Here is a 15637-nt window from a genome sequence, read left to right on the forward strand (position 1 = left end):
GCTGAACCAACCGGCCTTGCACAACGCCTGCGGCCGGGGGAGGGGAGACAGGCCACAGCCAAGGACCCAGGCGTCCAGGCCAGTGCCCCACGGGTCCCCCATCGCTCCCAGGCCAGCAGAGAGAGCCTGGGATGGGATCTGGGCAAGCCCTGAGCAGTCTGGGCGGTGGCTGGGGGGCAGTGAGCCAGCCTGACTGGGATCCCCCAAGCTGCAAGGGTCCACTGCTCAGCCCCCCCCACTCTGTGCCCCCTAATACAGGTGACCTCCCCCCCTTTGTGGCTGGACCAGGGTTGCTGCCCTGCTTCTGGTCTAGCTGCGCCTCTGCCTCAGTTTCCCACAACACCCCGCAGCCCAGTGTTTCTTCCAAATGGGGGGTTGCAGCCCTTGGTTCATCCGATTCCTGCCTGCCCCCTGCGGCCCCACATCCTTCCCTGGGGAGGGGGCCATCTAATGATCATGGGGTGCTGGGCTTCTGAAATGGGCAGGACATCCTGTGACGGTGACCTGGGGGGCCAGGGATCACTGCCCCCTGCCTCCCCCCAGATCACAGGGACCCTGGGGGCCAGCAATTGGCTCCCCCTTGCCACCCACAGATCACCAGGACAGTGACCCTGGGGACCAGCGATTGGCCCCCACAGATCACCGGGCCAGTGACCCCGGGGACCAGCAATTGGTGTCCCAGCCCCGCCGGATCACCGGGCCAGTGACCCCGGGGACCAGCCATTGGCCCCCCCGGCCCTGCCCCCACGGATCACTGGGACAGTGACCCCGGGGAGCCGCGACCGGCCCCCCCACCTCACCCCCCACAGATCACCAGGCCTGGAGGTGTAAGCAGGTTTATTGGCCGGCTCAGCTGCAGGCCCCCAGCCCCTTGCCCAGCACGGCGGCCTCGGGCACCTGGCGGAAAAGGGCCCGGAGGGTGTCGAGCTCCTGGCTCAGCTGCGCCACCCGGCTCTGCAGCCGCTCGTTCTCCGCCGCCAGCTCCAGCACCCGCTGCTGCGTCTCCAGCACCCGCCGCTTGGCCTTGTCCCGGCTCTTGCGCACGGCGATGTTGTTCCGTTCCCGGCGCAGCCGGTACTCCAGGCTGTCCTTGTTCACCGCCTTCTTCCCCTTCCCCGGGCCCGGCGAGGCCAGCAGCGGGCTGCAGGGGGGGCCCTGTGGAGAGAAACGGCCAGCTGGGGCTGTGGGGCAGGAGCGAGGGGCACCAGCAGAGCTTTTGGGAGGGAGCCCAGGCCTGGGCTAGCAGGGGGCTGAAGGTCAGGAGTGAAGGGCACTGTGGCGGACTGCAGGTTGGGAGTGAGGGGCACCGGGGGGTGTAGGGGGCTGCAGGTGGAGAGAGGGTGGGTGCTGGGGGGGGGCTGTGGGTGTGAAGCAGGGAGACGCCGGGGATCTGCGGGTTGGGGGTGGGGGCTGCAGGAGGGGAGCGAAATGGCGCTGCGGGCCGGGAGTGAGGGGCACCGGGGAGTGTGGGGGGCTGCAGGTGAAGAGAGGGTGAGTGCTGGGGGGGCTGCGGGTGTGAAGCAGGGAGATGCCAGGGGATTTGTGGGTCGGGAGTGTGGGGCACGGAATGGCGCTGGGGGCTGCGGGCCGGGAGTGAGGGGCACCAGGGAGTGTGGGGGGCTGCAGGTGGAGAGAGGATGGGTGCTGGGGGGGCGAAGCAGGGAGACACCAGGGGATCTGCGGGTCGGGAGTGTGGGGCACCGGAGGGGTGGGGGGGGCTGCGGGAGGGGAGTGGAATGGCGCTGGGGGCTGCGGGTTGGGAGTGAGGGGCACTGGGGGATGTGGGGGGCTGTGGGGCGGGAGTGAGGGGCACCTTACCTTGAGTGTGCGCAGGGCCGGGCCGGCGCCCCCTGGGGGCAGGCTGATGGCCGTTTGCCCACAATGCGCCACCTGGAAGGGCAGGGGGTTGTAGCCACTGCGGCGCCCGGGCTCAGCCCCCCGTGGCTCCTCCTTCACCAGGGTGCCGTAGCCCTTGTGGGCGGCCCCGTAGCCCCAGGGCTCCCCCTGCAGGTAGCCCGGGTACGGGGTGCTCTTCGGTGCCCGCTGCGGGGGGCCCTGCAGAAGCTCCGACAGCAGCTGCTCATCACCAATGTAGGCAGCCAGGTCGATGGAGCCCTCATGCTCCCCGAGTGCCCCCAGCTCTGACGCCATGGGACGCGGGGGGGCCCGCTCGCAATCGTAGAACCCCCCCTGCGACATGGCTGTGCTCTCTCCCTGCGCTCGCGCCTCGCTCGCTCCTTCGCCTCTCTCCCGCCACTCGCCACTTGCTCGAACCTCTTTGCTCTCAGTCACTTTCTTATTTGTTTCTCTCTTGTTCTCTCTCGTCCCTTCCTTCCTCGCAGGCTGTGTCTGCCGCTTGGTCTTGCCTCTCTTCCTCTTTTTCACGCCAATTCGTTCCTTCGTTTCTTTCTCTCCGTCAGTCACTTTCTCCTTCGTCCCCCTCTCCACCTGTTCGTCTCTTTCTTGGGTTTTCCTCTCTCGCTGATTTTCTTTCTCTCCTTTTTTTCAGATTCGCTCCTTTTCCCTCTCTCCGTTGGCCCCTTTCTCCTGCTGTCTTTCCTCCCCTCTGTCTGTGTCTAATCCACCCCCCCCCCCGCCCCCTGCAGTCCCCTGTAGCTTCTCTCTCTTCTCTCAGCCCTGTTTCATTCCCTCTCTCCGTCCAGGTCTCTGCCGCGCTCCCCCGCTTCTCTTCCCAGCTCTGCCTCCTTCGCTCTCTCTCTCGCTCTCTCTCATTCCCCCCATCCCCCCGCCCCCCTTTTCCTTCCTCTTTCCGATGGGCTCCCCGGCTCCCCCTGCTGATGGCCCCAGGGGACCCCACCCTGCGACAGCCCCAGAGAGGGGGCCCCCTTCCCTGCCCTCCAAGGAGGCTGGGCTGATGGCAGTGGACATCTCCCCCCAGATGTCTGGGGGAGCCCTGGGGGCCGTAGCACCAACCCCTCCCTATGCCCCCTCTTTTCAAATAACACCCCAACTTCACCTCTCACAGCCCCCAGCCCCGCCCCATGCCCCACAAGCCACATCCACTGATTGACTCCACCCCCGCTAGCCCAGCCCTGTCCTCCCAGCCCTGCTGCCAGTGCCCCTCACTCCCGACCCGCAGCCCCTGCTAGCCCAGCCCTGCACCCCTGCTCTGCCGGTGCCCCTCACTCCCAACCTGCAGCCCCCACCAGCCCAGCCTTGGGCCCCCCAGGCCTGCCAGTGCCCCTCCCTCTGGACCCGCAGCCCCTGCTAGGGTAACCAGACAGCAAATGTGAAAAATCGGGACAGGGGGTGCGGGGGGGTAATAGGAGTCTATATAAGAAAAAGACCCCAAAATCGGAACTGTCCCTATAAAATTGGGACATCTGGTCACCCTAGCCCCTGCTAGCCCAGCCCTGCACCCCTCCTCCCCCGCAGCCCTGCTGGTGCCCCTCACTCCTGACCCGCAGCCCCTGCCCACCCCAGCTCTGCCAGTGTCCCTCACTCCTGACCCACAGTCCCCTGCTAGCCTAGCCCTGGACTTCCCACCCTCTACCCCACACAGTTGCCCTGGGCCCGTCAGCCCAGTGGGGCAGGCCTGAGGTGTGAGGGCCATCACTGGCCACAAGGTGGCACCATTACATGAAAAATCCCATCCCAGGTGCTGTGGGAAGGCCACTGGCTGGGGGGGGGGGGGAGCTACTGGCATAGGGTGGGCACTATGGGGCAGGGATCGCTATGTGTGGGGGAGCTCCTAAGAAGGGGTGCAGTGGGGGCACTGGCTGGGGGTGTAGGTCCCAGCAGGGGGTGCTGGAAGGCACTAGGTGGGGGGGGTCCCAGCAGGGGGGGCTATGGGTGTAGGTTCCAAAAGGGGGGAATTACAGGGGTCTCAATAGTGGATGCTGTGGGGTGCCAGGGGAGTGCCAATAGGGGGTACTGGGGGGTCTCAGCATGGGGTGCAGGGGGGATCTCAGCATCGGGTGCAGGGGGTCCCAGCAGGGAGCACTGGGGGGTCCCAGGAGGGGGTGCTGGGGGGGTCCCATGGGAGTGCAAACAGGGAGCACTAAGGGGTCCCAGGAAGGGGGTCTCAGCAGGGTCCCTGTGGGTCCCAGCAGGGGGCACTGGGAGGGGCCCAAGAAGGGTCCCGGGGGTACCAGCAAGGTGCATTATGCGGGGTGTCAGCAGGGGGCGGTTATGGGGGTTCCCAGTCCTCAATGTCCTCAGCCCCCCAGCTAGGCTCCACAGTGTTGAGGTCATTGTATTTATTACATCAAAAACCAGAGACAAACGGTCGAAAGGCCACAAAGTTGGGGCCCGAACGTCGGGGGCCAGAGAACAGGGTTAAGGCATCTGTGAGTGATGGAGCTCCCACCTCTGGCAGCAGGGGGTGCTGTGGGGAGCGGGGCAGGGGCCGTGGGGAGCCGTGGAGAGCGGGGCGGGGGCCGTGGGGAGTGGGCCGTTGGCAGGGGCAGGCGTTGTGGGGTGCAGTCCATGGCAGGGTGGGGGCTCAGTCGTGGGGCTGGTTGGGGTCCCCGATGTTGCACATGGGTTCCAGCTGCTCGGTGCGGTCAGGGTTGGGGGGCTCCATCTCAGGGTACACCACCCCACACAGCTTCTGGGCCACCCGCGTCACTGCCGCTGGAGGGAGACGGGGGGGTTAGAGAGCAGGGGGGCACGGGCCCTTCCTCCGCCCCCTGGCCAGCTGCTCCCCTTCCCCCGCTCGGCTGCACCCCAGCTGTGCCCCCTTTCCCCCGCTCCCAGGCCGGCTGCCTCCAAACCCCCGTCCCTTGCACAGCCGGCTGCGCCCCCTTTCCCCCACTCACCCAGGCAGGTGTAGACGGCGGGTGGCTTGCGGTGCCAGGCCACGCCCAGCCCATAGACGGGCACCCCGCTCAGCATGATGGCCAGCCCCACGCCGCACACCACTGGCTCCGACCACAGGCTGAAGACCAGCAGGAAGGCCCAGAAGAGCAGGTAGACGACGGGGAAGAACAGGCTGACCTGGGGGGGACACGGGGCTCAGCTGGGGTCGAGGCATACAGGGGGCAGGGCTCACCTTCATACGCTGGGCAGGATATGCAGGGTGGGGCTCACCTTGGTGCGGTTCAGCACGTGGGGCAAATGGGGCAGGGTTGGGGGACATCAGGGGGAGGGTGGGGCTCACCTTGTTGGGGCAGGGCAGGGGGTGGGGCATGTGGGGCAGGAGGCAAGCCCTGGGGGCAGGGCACACAGGGAAGGGGAGGGGCTCACCTTGATGGGCCTGGCCCTGTGGGGCCAGGGGCGGGGGGGGAATAGGGCAGGGGGCGAGCTCACCTTGATGGGCCGAGCCATGTGGGAATGGGGATGGGGAACGGGGGCAGGGGGTGAGGCAGGGGCAGGGAATGGGGGCAGGAGACGGGCTCACCTTGATGGGCCGGGCCATGTGGGGCTGGGGTGGGGAATGGGGGCAGGGGGCGGGCTCACCTTGATGGGCCGGGCCATGTGTGGTTGGGGGCGGGGAATGGGGGCGGGGCAAGGGGTGGGCTCACCTTGATGGGCCGGGCCATGTGTGGTTGGGGACGGGGAATGGGGGCAGGGCAGGGGGTGGGCTCTCCTTGATGGGCCAGGCCATGTGGGGCAGGGGGTGGGCTCACCTTGATGGGCCGGGCCATGTGGGGCAGGGGGCGGGGAATGGGTGCAGGAGGTGGGCTCACCTTGATGGGCCGGGCCATGTGTGCTTGGGGGCGGGGAATGGGGGCAGGGCAGGGGGTGGGGTCACCTTGATGGGCCAGGCCATGTGGGACAGGGGGTGGGCTCACCTTGATGGGCCGGGCCATGTGGGGCTGGAGGCGGGGAATGGGGGCAGGGCAGGGGGTGGGCTCACCTTGATGGGCCGGGCCATGTGGGGCAGGGGGTGGGCTCACCTTGATGGGCCGGGCCATGTGGGGCTGGAGGCGGGGAATGGGGGCAGGGCAGGGGGTGGGCTCACCTTGATGGGCCGGGCCATGTGGGGCAGGGGGTGGGCTCACCTTGGTGGGCCGGGCCATGTGGGGCTGGAGGCGGGGAATGGGGGCAGGGCAGGGGGTGGGCTCACCTTGATGGGCCGGGCCATGTGGGGTTGGGGGCAGGGAATGGGGGCAGGGCAGGGCAGGGGGTGGGCTCACCTTGATGGGCCAGGCCATGTGTGGTTGGGGGTGGGGAATGGGGGCAGGGCAGGGGGTGGGCTCACCTTGATGGGCTGGGCCACGTGGGGCTGGGGGCGGGGAATGGGGGCAGGGCAGGGGGTGGGCTCACCTTGATGGGCCGGGCCACGTGGGGCTGGGGGTGGGGAATGGGGGCAGGGCAAGGGGTGGGCTCACTTTGATGGGCCGGGCCATGTGGGGCAGGGGGTGGGCTCACCTTGATGGGCCGGGCCACGTGGGGCTGGGGGCTGGGAATGGGGGCAGGGCAGGGGGTGGGCTCACCTTGATGGGCCGGGCCATGTGGGGCAGGGGGTGGGCTCACCTTGATGGGCCGGGCCATGTGGGGCTGGCGCCAGCGCAGCACGATCTGCCCAGCCACGGTCACCCCATAGAACAGGTAGTTGATGAACCCCACATAGTTGATCAGGGTGTAAATGTCGCTCGTCACCAGCATCAGCAGCGTAGACAGGCACTGTAGGGAGGGGGACTATGGGGCGGGGTCATGCCGGATCCCGCCCCATATGAGACCCCACCCACCACCATGCTGCAAGCCCCACCCCTGTCCTAGAGACCCTGCACCCATTCCGCAAGCCATGCTCCCTGATCCAGAGACTCTGCCCCCATTCCCCAAACTCCACCCCCGCCCCAGTGACCCCGCCCTCAGCAGGCCCAGGTGACTCACAGTGAAGAGGAGGGCAGGGATGGGGGTGCAGCGCCGCATGTGGATCATGGCCAGCAGGCTGGGGAGGTGGCCCTCACGGGCTCCTGCGAAGAACAGCCTGTGGGGGGGAGGGGAGATGTAAGAGTGGGGGGTAGAATGCGGGAGCTCCGGGCCCAACAGACCTGGCTCTCGGTGCCATCAGTAGGGTTCAGGGTGAACGTCAGGCTGCAGAAATTGGGATCTGAGATGGGAGAGGAGACTCCATCCCCTCCCCCCACCCCCAGGGCAGGGCCTGTGGGGGGGCGGGGTCACTCACCGGGAGGAGGTGAAGAGGGAGCCGTTGACACCCCCAAAGGTGGACAGGGCCACGGAGATGGGCATGATCCAGGCCATGACACCCAGCAGCTTCTCCCCGAACGTCTGGGGGGGGAAAGAGTGGAGGAGATCGGGGGAGAGCTCAGTGCAGGGGCAGGGCCAAAGGGCGGAGACAGGGCCAAGGGGAGGGGCTCAGGGCAGGGGGTGGGGTCAGGGCCAAGGGAGTGCGGTCAGGCACTGTGGGCAGAGCTCAGGGCCAAGGGGTGGAGTCAGGGCCTAGAGGAGGGGCTCAGGGCTGTGGGAGGGGCTCACCAGCTGCTCCTGGGGTGACAGGGCAGAGACATAGGCTCCATTGGTGGGATTAGGGAGCTGTGGGAGTGGTTTGGGGGGCTGTGGGCAGGGCAAAGGCCAGGGGCGGGGCTCACCATGGCCACAGTGTTGGAGGCCAACAGCTCCTGGGTCGACATGGCAGTGACATTGGCCACGTTGGCGGGGTGGGGGGCTGTGGGAATGGTTTGGGGGGCTGTGAGCAGGGCAAAGGCCAGGGGCGGGGCTCACCACAGCCACGGTGTTGGAGGCCCGCAGCTCCTGGGGCGACATGGCAGTGACGTAGGCCATGTTGGCGGGGTTGGGGGGCTGTGGGAGTGGTTTGGGGGGCTGTGGGCAGGGCAAAGGCCAGGGGCGGGGCTCACCACGGCCACGGCGTTGGAGGCCAGCAGCTCCTGGGGCGACATGGCGGTGACGTAGGCCACGTTGGCGAAGACGTAGACGAAGGTGACCACGGGGATGGAGATGAAGATGGCCCGTGGCAGGTTCCTGGGGAGGCGGCAGTGTGAGTGTGTGCAACCCCCGGATGCTGGGGTTCCATAATGGGGCACACTTTGACCCCAGGGAAGGGAGGGACTGAAGTCGGCAGTGCCCAGACGTCGGTGTACCCCAGGCAGGTGCTGACAGCAGCTGTGGGGGGCCCAGATGCTGGGGTTCCCCCATCGGGTGCTAACAGCGGGGGGCCCGAACACCAGGGATTCCCCGCTGGGCACTAATGGCAGGGGCGGGGCCTGGATGCAGGGTTTCCCCAGCTGGGTGCTGACCTTGGGGTTCCCCAGAGGGGTGCTGATCCCAGGGGGGGCCCGGACACCGGGGTCCCACACTGACCTGTAGGGGTCGACCAGCTCCTCGGTGACGTAGTTGAGGAAGTTCCAGCCGCCGTAGGCGAAGGAGCCCTGCAGGAAGGCCAGCGCCACCATCCCCACGTCCACCGGCGTGAAGGCCTCGAAGGCGTGTCGCGGCTCCAGCCAGTAGTAGTGCCCTGTGCAAGAGTGGCACCATGGCATGGGTACCCCCTGCACCCAGCCAGCCCAGCTGTCCCCCTGCCCCTCCGGTGCTCTGCCCTGCGCCCAGCCAGCCCGGCTGTCCCAACGCCCCCCCCCCACGGTGCCCTACCCTGCGCCTGGCCCTTCCCTGCCCCTCTGGTGGCCTGCCCTGCACCCAGCCACCCCCCTGCCCCCCCATGCCCTGCCCTGCGCCAATCTGGCCCAGCCATCCCAATGCCCCCCCCCAGGGCCCTGCCCTGCCCCCATCTGGCCCAGCCATCCCAATGCTCCCCCTCAGTGCCCTGCCCTGTGCCCAGCCGGCCCAGTTGTTCCAACGCCCCCCCCCCCCCAATGCCCTGGCCTGTGCCCCGTCATCCGGTTGTCCCAACGCCGCCCCCCCTCAGTGCCCTGCCCCCATCTGGCCCAGGAGTCCCAGAGCCCCCCGGTGCCCTGCCCTGCGCCCAGCTGTCCCCCTGCCCTCCTGGTGCCCTGCCCTGTGCCCAGCTGGTTCAGCCGTCCCAATGCCCCCCGGTGCCCTGCCCACAGCTGGCCCAGGAGTCCCAGTGCCCCCGTCTCACCCTTGCAGATCTGCACGATGCCCATGATGATGATGAGCGCCAGGGCCAGGAGCTTCCCAGCCGTGAAGACGTCCTGCACCCGCGTCGCCCAGCGCACGCTGGCACAGTTCACCCAAGTCAGCAGCACTGGGGGCAGAGGGAGGGCTCAGGGTGGGGACAGGGTGGGGCACTCCCCCCCCCCCAAGGCTGCCCTTGCCCCACCGGGGAGATAACCAGCCTGGCGTGGGGATGTTGTGGCAACAGAGGGTCAGCCCCACACCCAGAGCTGCCTGCTGTGGGGATCTGAGCCAGGGGCTGGGCTGGGGAGGGTGGAAATGGGGGGCAGGCTGGGGGAGGGCTGGGAATGAGGGGCCGTGGCGGAGGGGGGCTTGGAATGGGGGGCCAGACCTGGGGCAGGTGGGCCCCAGGCGGGGGCTGGGAATAGGGGGCCGGACTGGGGGAGGGCTGGGAACAAGGGGCTGCGGTGGAGGGTGGGTATGGCTGGGAATAGGGGGGCTGAGCCAGGAGGGGCCAGGAATCTGGGGGCCAGGAATCTGGGGGCCAGGATGGAGCAGAGTTGGTAATGGGGAGCAAGGGAGGGGTTGGGAATGGGGGACTGGGTGGGGGGGGCTGTGGCGGGGGCAGCACACACACAGTGTTGCCCCCTGCGCCTGGCCCTTGCTCCAGCCGCCCTCAGAGCCCCACTGACAAAAGTGCCCCGGATGCCTGGGTCCCGTGCCCAGCTCCTGTCTGTGACCCAGCCTGGTGCGGGGGTGAGGGGGCAGGCCCCAGGCCCCAACAGAACCAAACAGCCCGTTCCCCTTGCTGCCACCCCCCACCTGGAACCTGAGACCAGGACAGGCGGAGTGTGTGGGGGGTTCCCCCTCTTGTCACAGGGTGTAAATAACTCCCAGCCCAGCCCCTGCCAGAGCCACCCGCCGCTCAGTACCCCCCAGCACCCGCCTGCACCTCCCCAACCCAACATCCCTCCAACACCCCCCATGCACACCCCCCACCGCCACCCCCCACCGCACACGCTCCAGCATTCACACACACCCCCCGCAGTCACCAGCACCCACAAATGGCCTCAGCACCCAGGAAACCGAGCCCCAGATAACACTCCCCCACATCCCGCCGGTGCCCCTCGGGTGCCCCTCACTCCTGATCCGCAGTCCCAGCCAGCCCAGCCCTTCCCCCCACAGCCCTGCCGGTGCCCCTCACTCCCAACCCGCAGCCCCCTTCTAGCCCGGCCCTTCCCCCCACAGCCCTGCCGGTGCCCCTCACTCCCAACCCACAGCCCCAGCCAGCCCAGCCCTTCCCCCCCGCCAGCTTTGCTGGCCTGTCCCCACGCAGGGAGTGGCAAGACACGTGGCCAGACAGACGTCCTGGCCAGACAGACGCCCGCAGATGCTTTCCTGCTGACCCAGCACTGACTCAGCGACTCCCGTCTCGGCTGGGCGCAGCTGGTGCCGGTCTGCAGGTGCCAGCTAGACCAGTGGTTGCACCAATGGGAATGGCAGGGGGTACTCACGCAGACACACCCCCGCCAGGAGGCGGAGCCCACTCTCGGGCGCCAGGCAGGTGGAGAAGAGCGGGTGCAGCACGTAGTTGGCGAAGGTGAGGGCGATGACGGCCTGGTTGGTGGGGTAGATCACCAGCACCGCGATCCACAGCCGCAGGAACCTGGGGGGCACAGCAGGGCATGAGAAGGGGTCTGGGCCTGGCTGCCCCCCAGCCAGCCCCCTGGGGCCCCGCCCCCTTACCCAGCCAGCCCCCCGAAGATGTCCTTGACGTAGGCGTAGTCACCGCCGGACTTGGGGATGGTGACACCCAGCTCGGCGTAGCACAGCGCTCCCACAGCCGTGATCAGCCCTGTGATGATCCACACCAGTAGCGCCAGTCCCACGGAGCCCGCGTTCTCCAGCACGCCCTTTGGCGACACGAAGATCCCCGACCCGATGATGTTACCTGGCGGGGGAAGCAAGAGATGGGGATGGGAGTTAGAGACAGGGCTGCCTTGCCTGAGTCTGCCGAGAGCCTGGGGCAGTCGCTCGGAGAGGGGTGACCTGCCGAGCCGCTGCCTGAGTCTGCCGAGAGCCTGGGGCAGTCGCTCGGAGAGGGGTGACCTGCCGAGCCGCTGCCTGAGTCTGCCGAGAGCCTGGGGCAGTCGCTCGGAGAGGGGTGACCTGCCGGGCCGCTGCCTGAGTCTGCCGAGAGCCTGGGGCAGTCGCTCGGAGAGGGGTGACCTGCCGGGCCGCTGCCTGAGTCTGCCGAGAGCCTGGGGCAGTCGCTCGGAGAGGGGTGACCTGCCGGGCCGCTGCCTGAGTCTGCCGAGAGCCTGGGGCAGTCGCTCGGAGAGGGGTGACCTACCGGGCCGCTGCCTGAGTCTGCCGAGAGCCTGGGGCAGTCGCTCGGAGAGGGGTGACCTGCCGGGCCGCTGCCTGAGTCTGCCGAGAGCCTGGGCCAGTCGCTCGGAAAAGTGTGACCTGCCGAGCCGCTGCCTGAGTCTGCCGAGAGCCTGGGGCAGTCGCTCAGAGAGGGGTGACCTACCGGGCCGCTGCCTGAGTCTGCCGAGAGCCTGGGGCAGTCGCTCGGAGAGGGGTGACCTGCCGGGCCGCTGCCTGAGTCTGCCGAGAGCCTGGGGCAGTCGCTCAGAGAGGGGTGACCTACCGGGCCGCTGCCTGAGTCTGCCGAGAGCCTGGGGCAGTCGCTCGGAGAGGGGTGACCTACCGGGCCGCTGCCTGAGTCTGCCGAGAGCCTGGGGCAGTCGCTCGGAGAGGGGTGACCTACCGGGCCGCTGCCTGAGTCTGCCGAGAGCCTGGGGCAGTCGCTCGGAGAGGGGTGACCTGCCGGGCCGCTGCCTGAGTCTGCCGAGAGCCTGGGGCAGTCGCTCGGAGAGGGGTGACCTGCCGGGCCGCTGCCTGAGTCTGCCGAGAGCCTGGGGCAGTCGCTCGGAGAGGGGTGACCTGCCGGGCCGCTGCCTGAGTCTGCCGAGAGCCTGGGGCAGTCGCTCGGAGAGGGGTGACCTGCCGGGCCGCTGCCTGAGTCTGCCGAGAGCCTGGGCCAGTCGCTCGGAAAAGTGTGACCTGCCGAGCCGCTGCCTGAGTCTGCCGAGAGCCTGGGGCAGTCGCTCAGAGAGGGGTGACCTACCGGGCCGCTGCCTGAGTCTGCCGAGAGCCTGGGGCAGTCGCTCGGAGAGGGGTGACCTGCCGGGCCGCTGCCTGAGTCTGCCGAGAGCCTGGGGCAGTCGCTCAGAGAGGGGTGACCTACCGGGCCGCTGCCTGAGTCTGCCGAGAGCCTGGGGCAGTCGCTCGGAGAGGGGTGACCTGCCGGGCCGCTGCCTGAGTCTGCCGAGAGCCTGGGGCAGTCGCTCGGAGAGGGGTGACCTGCCGGGCCGCTGCCTGAGTCTGCCGAGAGCCTGGGCCAGTCGCTCGGAAAAGTGTGACCTGCCGAGCCGCTGCCTGAGTCTGCCGAGAGCCTGGGGCAGTCGCTCAGAGAGGGGTGACCTACCGGGCCGCTGCCTGAGTCTGCCGAGAGCCTGGGGCAGTCGCTCGGAGAGGGGTGACCTGCCGGGCCGCTGCCTGAGTCTGCCGAGAGCCTGGGGCAGTCGCTCAGAGAGGGGTGACCTACCGGGCCGCTGCCTGAGTCTGCCGAGAGCCTGGGGCAGTCGCTCGGAGAGGGGTGACCTGCCGGGCCGCTGCCTGAGTCTGCCGAGAGCCTGGGGCAGTCGCTCGGAGAGGGGTGACCTGCCGGGCCGCTGCCTGAGTCTGCCGAGAGCCTGGGGCAGTCGCTCGGAGAGGGGTGACCTGCCGGGCCGCTGCCTGAGTCTGCCGAGAGCCTGGGGCAGTCGCTCGGAGAGGGGTGACCTGCCGGGCCGCTGCCTGAGTCTGCCGAGAGCCTGGGGCAGTCGCTCGGAGAGGGGTGACCTGCCTCCTGCATCTCAGGGGAGTGTTATCTCTGGAGTCTAATGATAACATTTAAAATGTCACCCCACATCCCCTCCTCTAGCCGAGCTGCCATCCGCCGCCCCCCCCTTCCCTGCCACATCCCTGTCTCTCTTTCACCTCCCGGCCGCCCTCTTTCCTGGCTCCATGGGCTCCATTAGCAAATTACACTGCTGCGGCTGTGGGTGGGAGCCAAGGTGTGGGGGTGGCGGAGCTGCATGCCTGGTGGGGGGGGCACAGCATTACAAAGAGAGGGGGATGCGTTCAAGGCTGGGGGGGAATGGGAGATGGGGTTTTACTGGGGGAGGGCAGTGGAGATAAGAGGAGAGGGGGGCAGAGGGCCCAGGGCCTGGTGGGGGGATGGGGGCTCTAGACTCAGAACTAACCCCCTCATTAGCAACCAGCCCTTCATTAATGATCGCCATGGCAACTCAAGCGGCATTACAAAGAGGGTGCCCCTCACTTCCAACCCGCAGCCCCACCTCTCGGCTGGCAGAGAACTGTGGGGACCCCCCCACTAGGAGGAGTCGCAGGGGAAGGGGCACTGGGGGGGATCCTGGCTGGGGAGAAGGGAGCAATGTGGGAAGGGAAGGAGTGGGGCAGAGTCCTTAACTGTAATCTTATCAGGTTAAAAGAAAAGGAGTACTTGTGGCACCTCAGAGACTAACCAATTTATCTGAGCATAAGCTTTTGTGAGCTATAGCTCACTTCATCGGATGCATCCGATGAAGTGAGCTGTAGCTCTTGAAAGCTTATGCTCAAATAAATTGGTTAGTCTCTGAGGTGCCACAAGTACTCCTTTTCTTTTTGCGAATACAGACTAACACGGCTGTTACACTGAAACGTATCAGGTTAGATTTCGCCCCATAAACTAGGCTATGGGGAGGGACTCTGACCCGGTGGGGGGAAGGGGCACCGGCAGGGCTGGGAGGGAGCAGGGTTGGGCTAGCAGGGGGCTGTGGGTCGGGAGTGAGGGGCAGTGCAGGGGGTGAGTAGGGGGCTGGGCCTGTCTCTGAGCCCCCAACCCCCCCTCCCTCCCACGCGCTGGCGTCTCCGGGCACCTGCTGAGCAGCACCATCTGGAGCAGGATTAATGGAGCCACCAGGAATTCACGGTCCATGGCTCCGATCCATCGAAGTGGAAAGCCCAGACCCCCTGTCCCCTGCTACTGCAGGCTGGGGCGCCTGGCTCTGGGGTAGGGTATGGGGGCTAGTTATACTGGGACTCCTCGTCCGGCGCTGAGAGGTGGCTGGCTCTGGGGTGGGGCGCGGGGGCTGGTTATACGGGGACCCCTTGCCCGGCGCTGAGAGGCGGCTGGCTCTGGGGTGGGGCCCCCTCGCTGGGTGAGGGGAAGGCTGGCAGCACTAATCGGATCAGAATAACAGGACCACAAGGTGACAGGCAGTTCCAGGCTATTTATAGAGCCAGCCAGGCTGGGGGCAGAGGGGGGGAAGGGGGAAGGAAGGGGGAAAAGAGAGATGGAGAGATAGAAGGAGAGAATGACACAGAGCGGGGGGGGGGACCCCAGTGGCCCCCTGGACCAGAGTTGGGGTCCCTCCACACCCCCCGCCACTCACCTATGATGATGCCGCAAGCGCTCACCAGCCCGATCTCTTTCTTGAGCCCCACGCCACCCTCTGCCAGCTGATCTGGGCCATCTGTGGCCTTCTCGGAACCACCCCGGCGCCGCGCACCCTCCTCCATGGTAGGGGACCAGACCAGATGGTGCTGGGGAACACCGGGCACCGATCCAGAGCGAGCCGCTCTGGAGTCACTTGTATTGGACACGTATGCCTGGAAACTGGGCTGGTTCTGGGCTCAGATCTTCTAAAACCAGAGCAGTTTTGTCCTGCTGGTTGTGGTCTCAGGTCTTTTAGAACCAGGGCGGTTCTGTATATTTCCCTCTTGGTCTGGTTCTGTGATCTGGCTCCCTAGTCCCCAGCTGGTTCTGTCTTCTTGGTTCTAGGCTTCGATCCCAAGGCGGTTCTGTCACTGTTGTTCTGGACTCAGATCTCCTAGAACCCAGTTGGTTCTGGTATCCCTGGAACTGGGCCGGTTCTGGGTTCAGATCCTCTAGAACCCAGCTGGTTCTCGATTCCCTGGGACTGGGTTGGTTTTGTCTCAGTCTAGGTCTGGATTCCCAGCTGGTTCTCTCTCTCTGGTTCTGGAGTCCCTGGAACTGGACTGGTTCTGCCTCTGTCTGAATCTCCTAGAACCCAGTTGGTTCTGGAATGGGACTGTTCTGTTTTACACTCTGGATCTGGTACCCTTAGATCCAGGCTGGTTCTGGGCCTCTGATTCTGGGGCCAGACATGCAGGTCCAGTTCCCTCTCACACGAGTTCTGGGCTCTTGTCCCCTAGAACTGGCCCAGTTCTGTACCTGGCACTCTGATTCTGACGGCGCTGGTACTAGGCTCCTTCCAGAACCGGACCGGGAACTGGTTCTGGTGCGGTCCAGTCCGAGGTCTCTGGAACCGGCCGCTCCGGCCCCCTGCTCGCGAAATCTCAGCACTTGTCCCTCCTTGTTTACTCGTTCCCCTCTTCCGTCCTATCCCCGGCGGAGGAGGGGAGAGCGCGCAGCGTGGAAACCCAAGACCGGTTTGATCTCGCTCGGCTTCCTCCTTCTCGCCGCCCGCTTCCTTCCCTTGCTCCAGTTACAAGGGGCTCGCCAGCCCGGGGATATTCGCCTTCCAGCTGGGAATTCTCTGGGACTTCTTTCCTCCCCGGG

The 15637-nt window shown here is 67.0% G+C and overlaps 2 protein-coding genes across 2 annotated transcripts; both read right to left on the reverse strand.

The window, feature by feature from the left end:
- Window positions 1-822: 822 nt before the first annotated feature.
- Window positions 823-2556, reverse strand: CEBPE (CCAAT enhancer binding protein epsilon). The gene is made up of 2 exons (XM_077806915.1): window positions 1819-2556; window positions 823-1155 (listed from the first exon to the last, which is right to left on the reverse strand). The coding sequence occupies exons 1-2, from the start codon at window positions 2197-2199 to the stop codon at window positions 850-852; spliced, it is 687 nt and encodes a 228-aa protein (XP_077663041.1). The 5' UTR covers window positions 2200-2556; the 3' UTR covers window positions 823-849.
- Window positions 2557-4420: 1864 nt separating this feature from the next.
- On the reverse strand, window positions 4421-14613 carry SLC7A8 (solute carrier family 7 member 8). The gene is made up of 11 exons (XM_077806914.1): window positions 14487-14613; window positions 10729-10933; window positions 10497-10648; window positions 8987-9112; window positions 8251-8404; window positions 7788-7911; window positions 7097-7200; window positions 6802-6898; window positions 6442-6591; window positions 4782-4959; window positions 4421-4596 (listed from the first exon to the last, which is right to left on the reverse strand). Exons 1-11 carry the CDS (start codon window positions 14611-14613, stop codon window positions 4466-4468), a joined length of 1548 nt encoding a protein of 515 aa, XP_077663040.1. The 3' UTR covers window positions 4421-4465.
- Between the last annotated feature and the right edge of the window lie 1024 nt (window positions 14614-15637).

This window comes from Eretmochelys imbricata, unplaced genomic scaffold, assembly GCF_965152235.1.
Source record: "Eretmochelys imbricata isolate rEreImb1 unplaced genomic scaffold, rEreImb1.hap1 Scaffold_35, whole genome shotgun sequence".
Classification (NCBI taxonomy): Eukaryota; Metazoa; Chordata; order Testudines; family Cheloniidae; genus Eretmochelys; species Eretmochelys imbricata.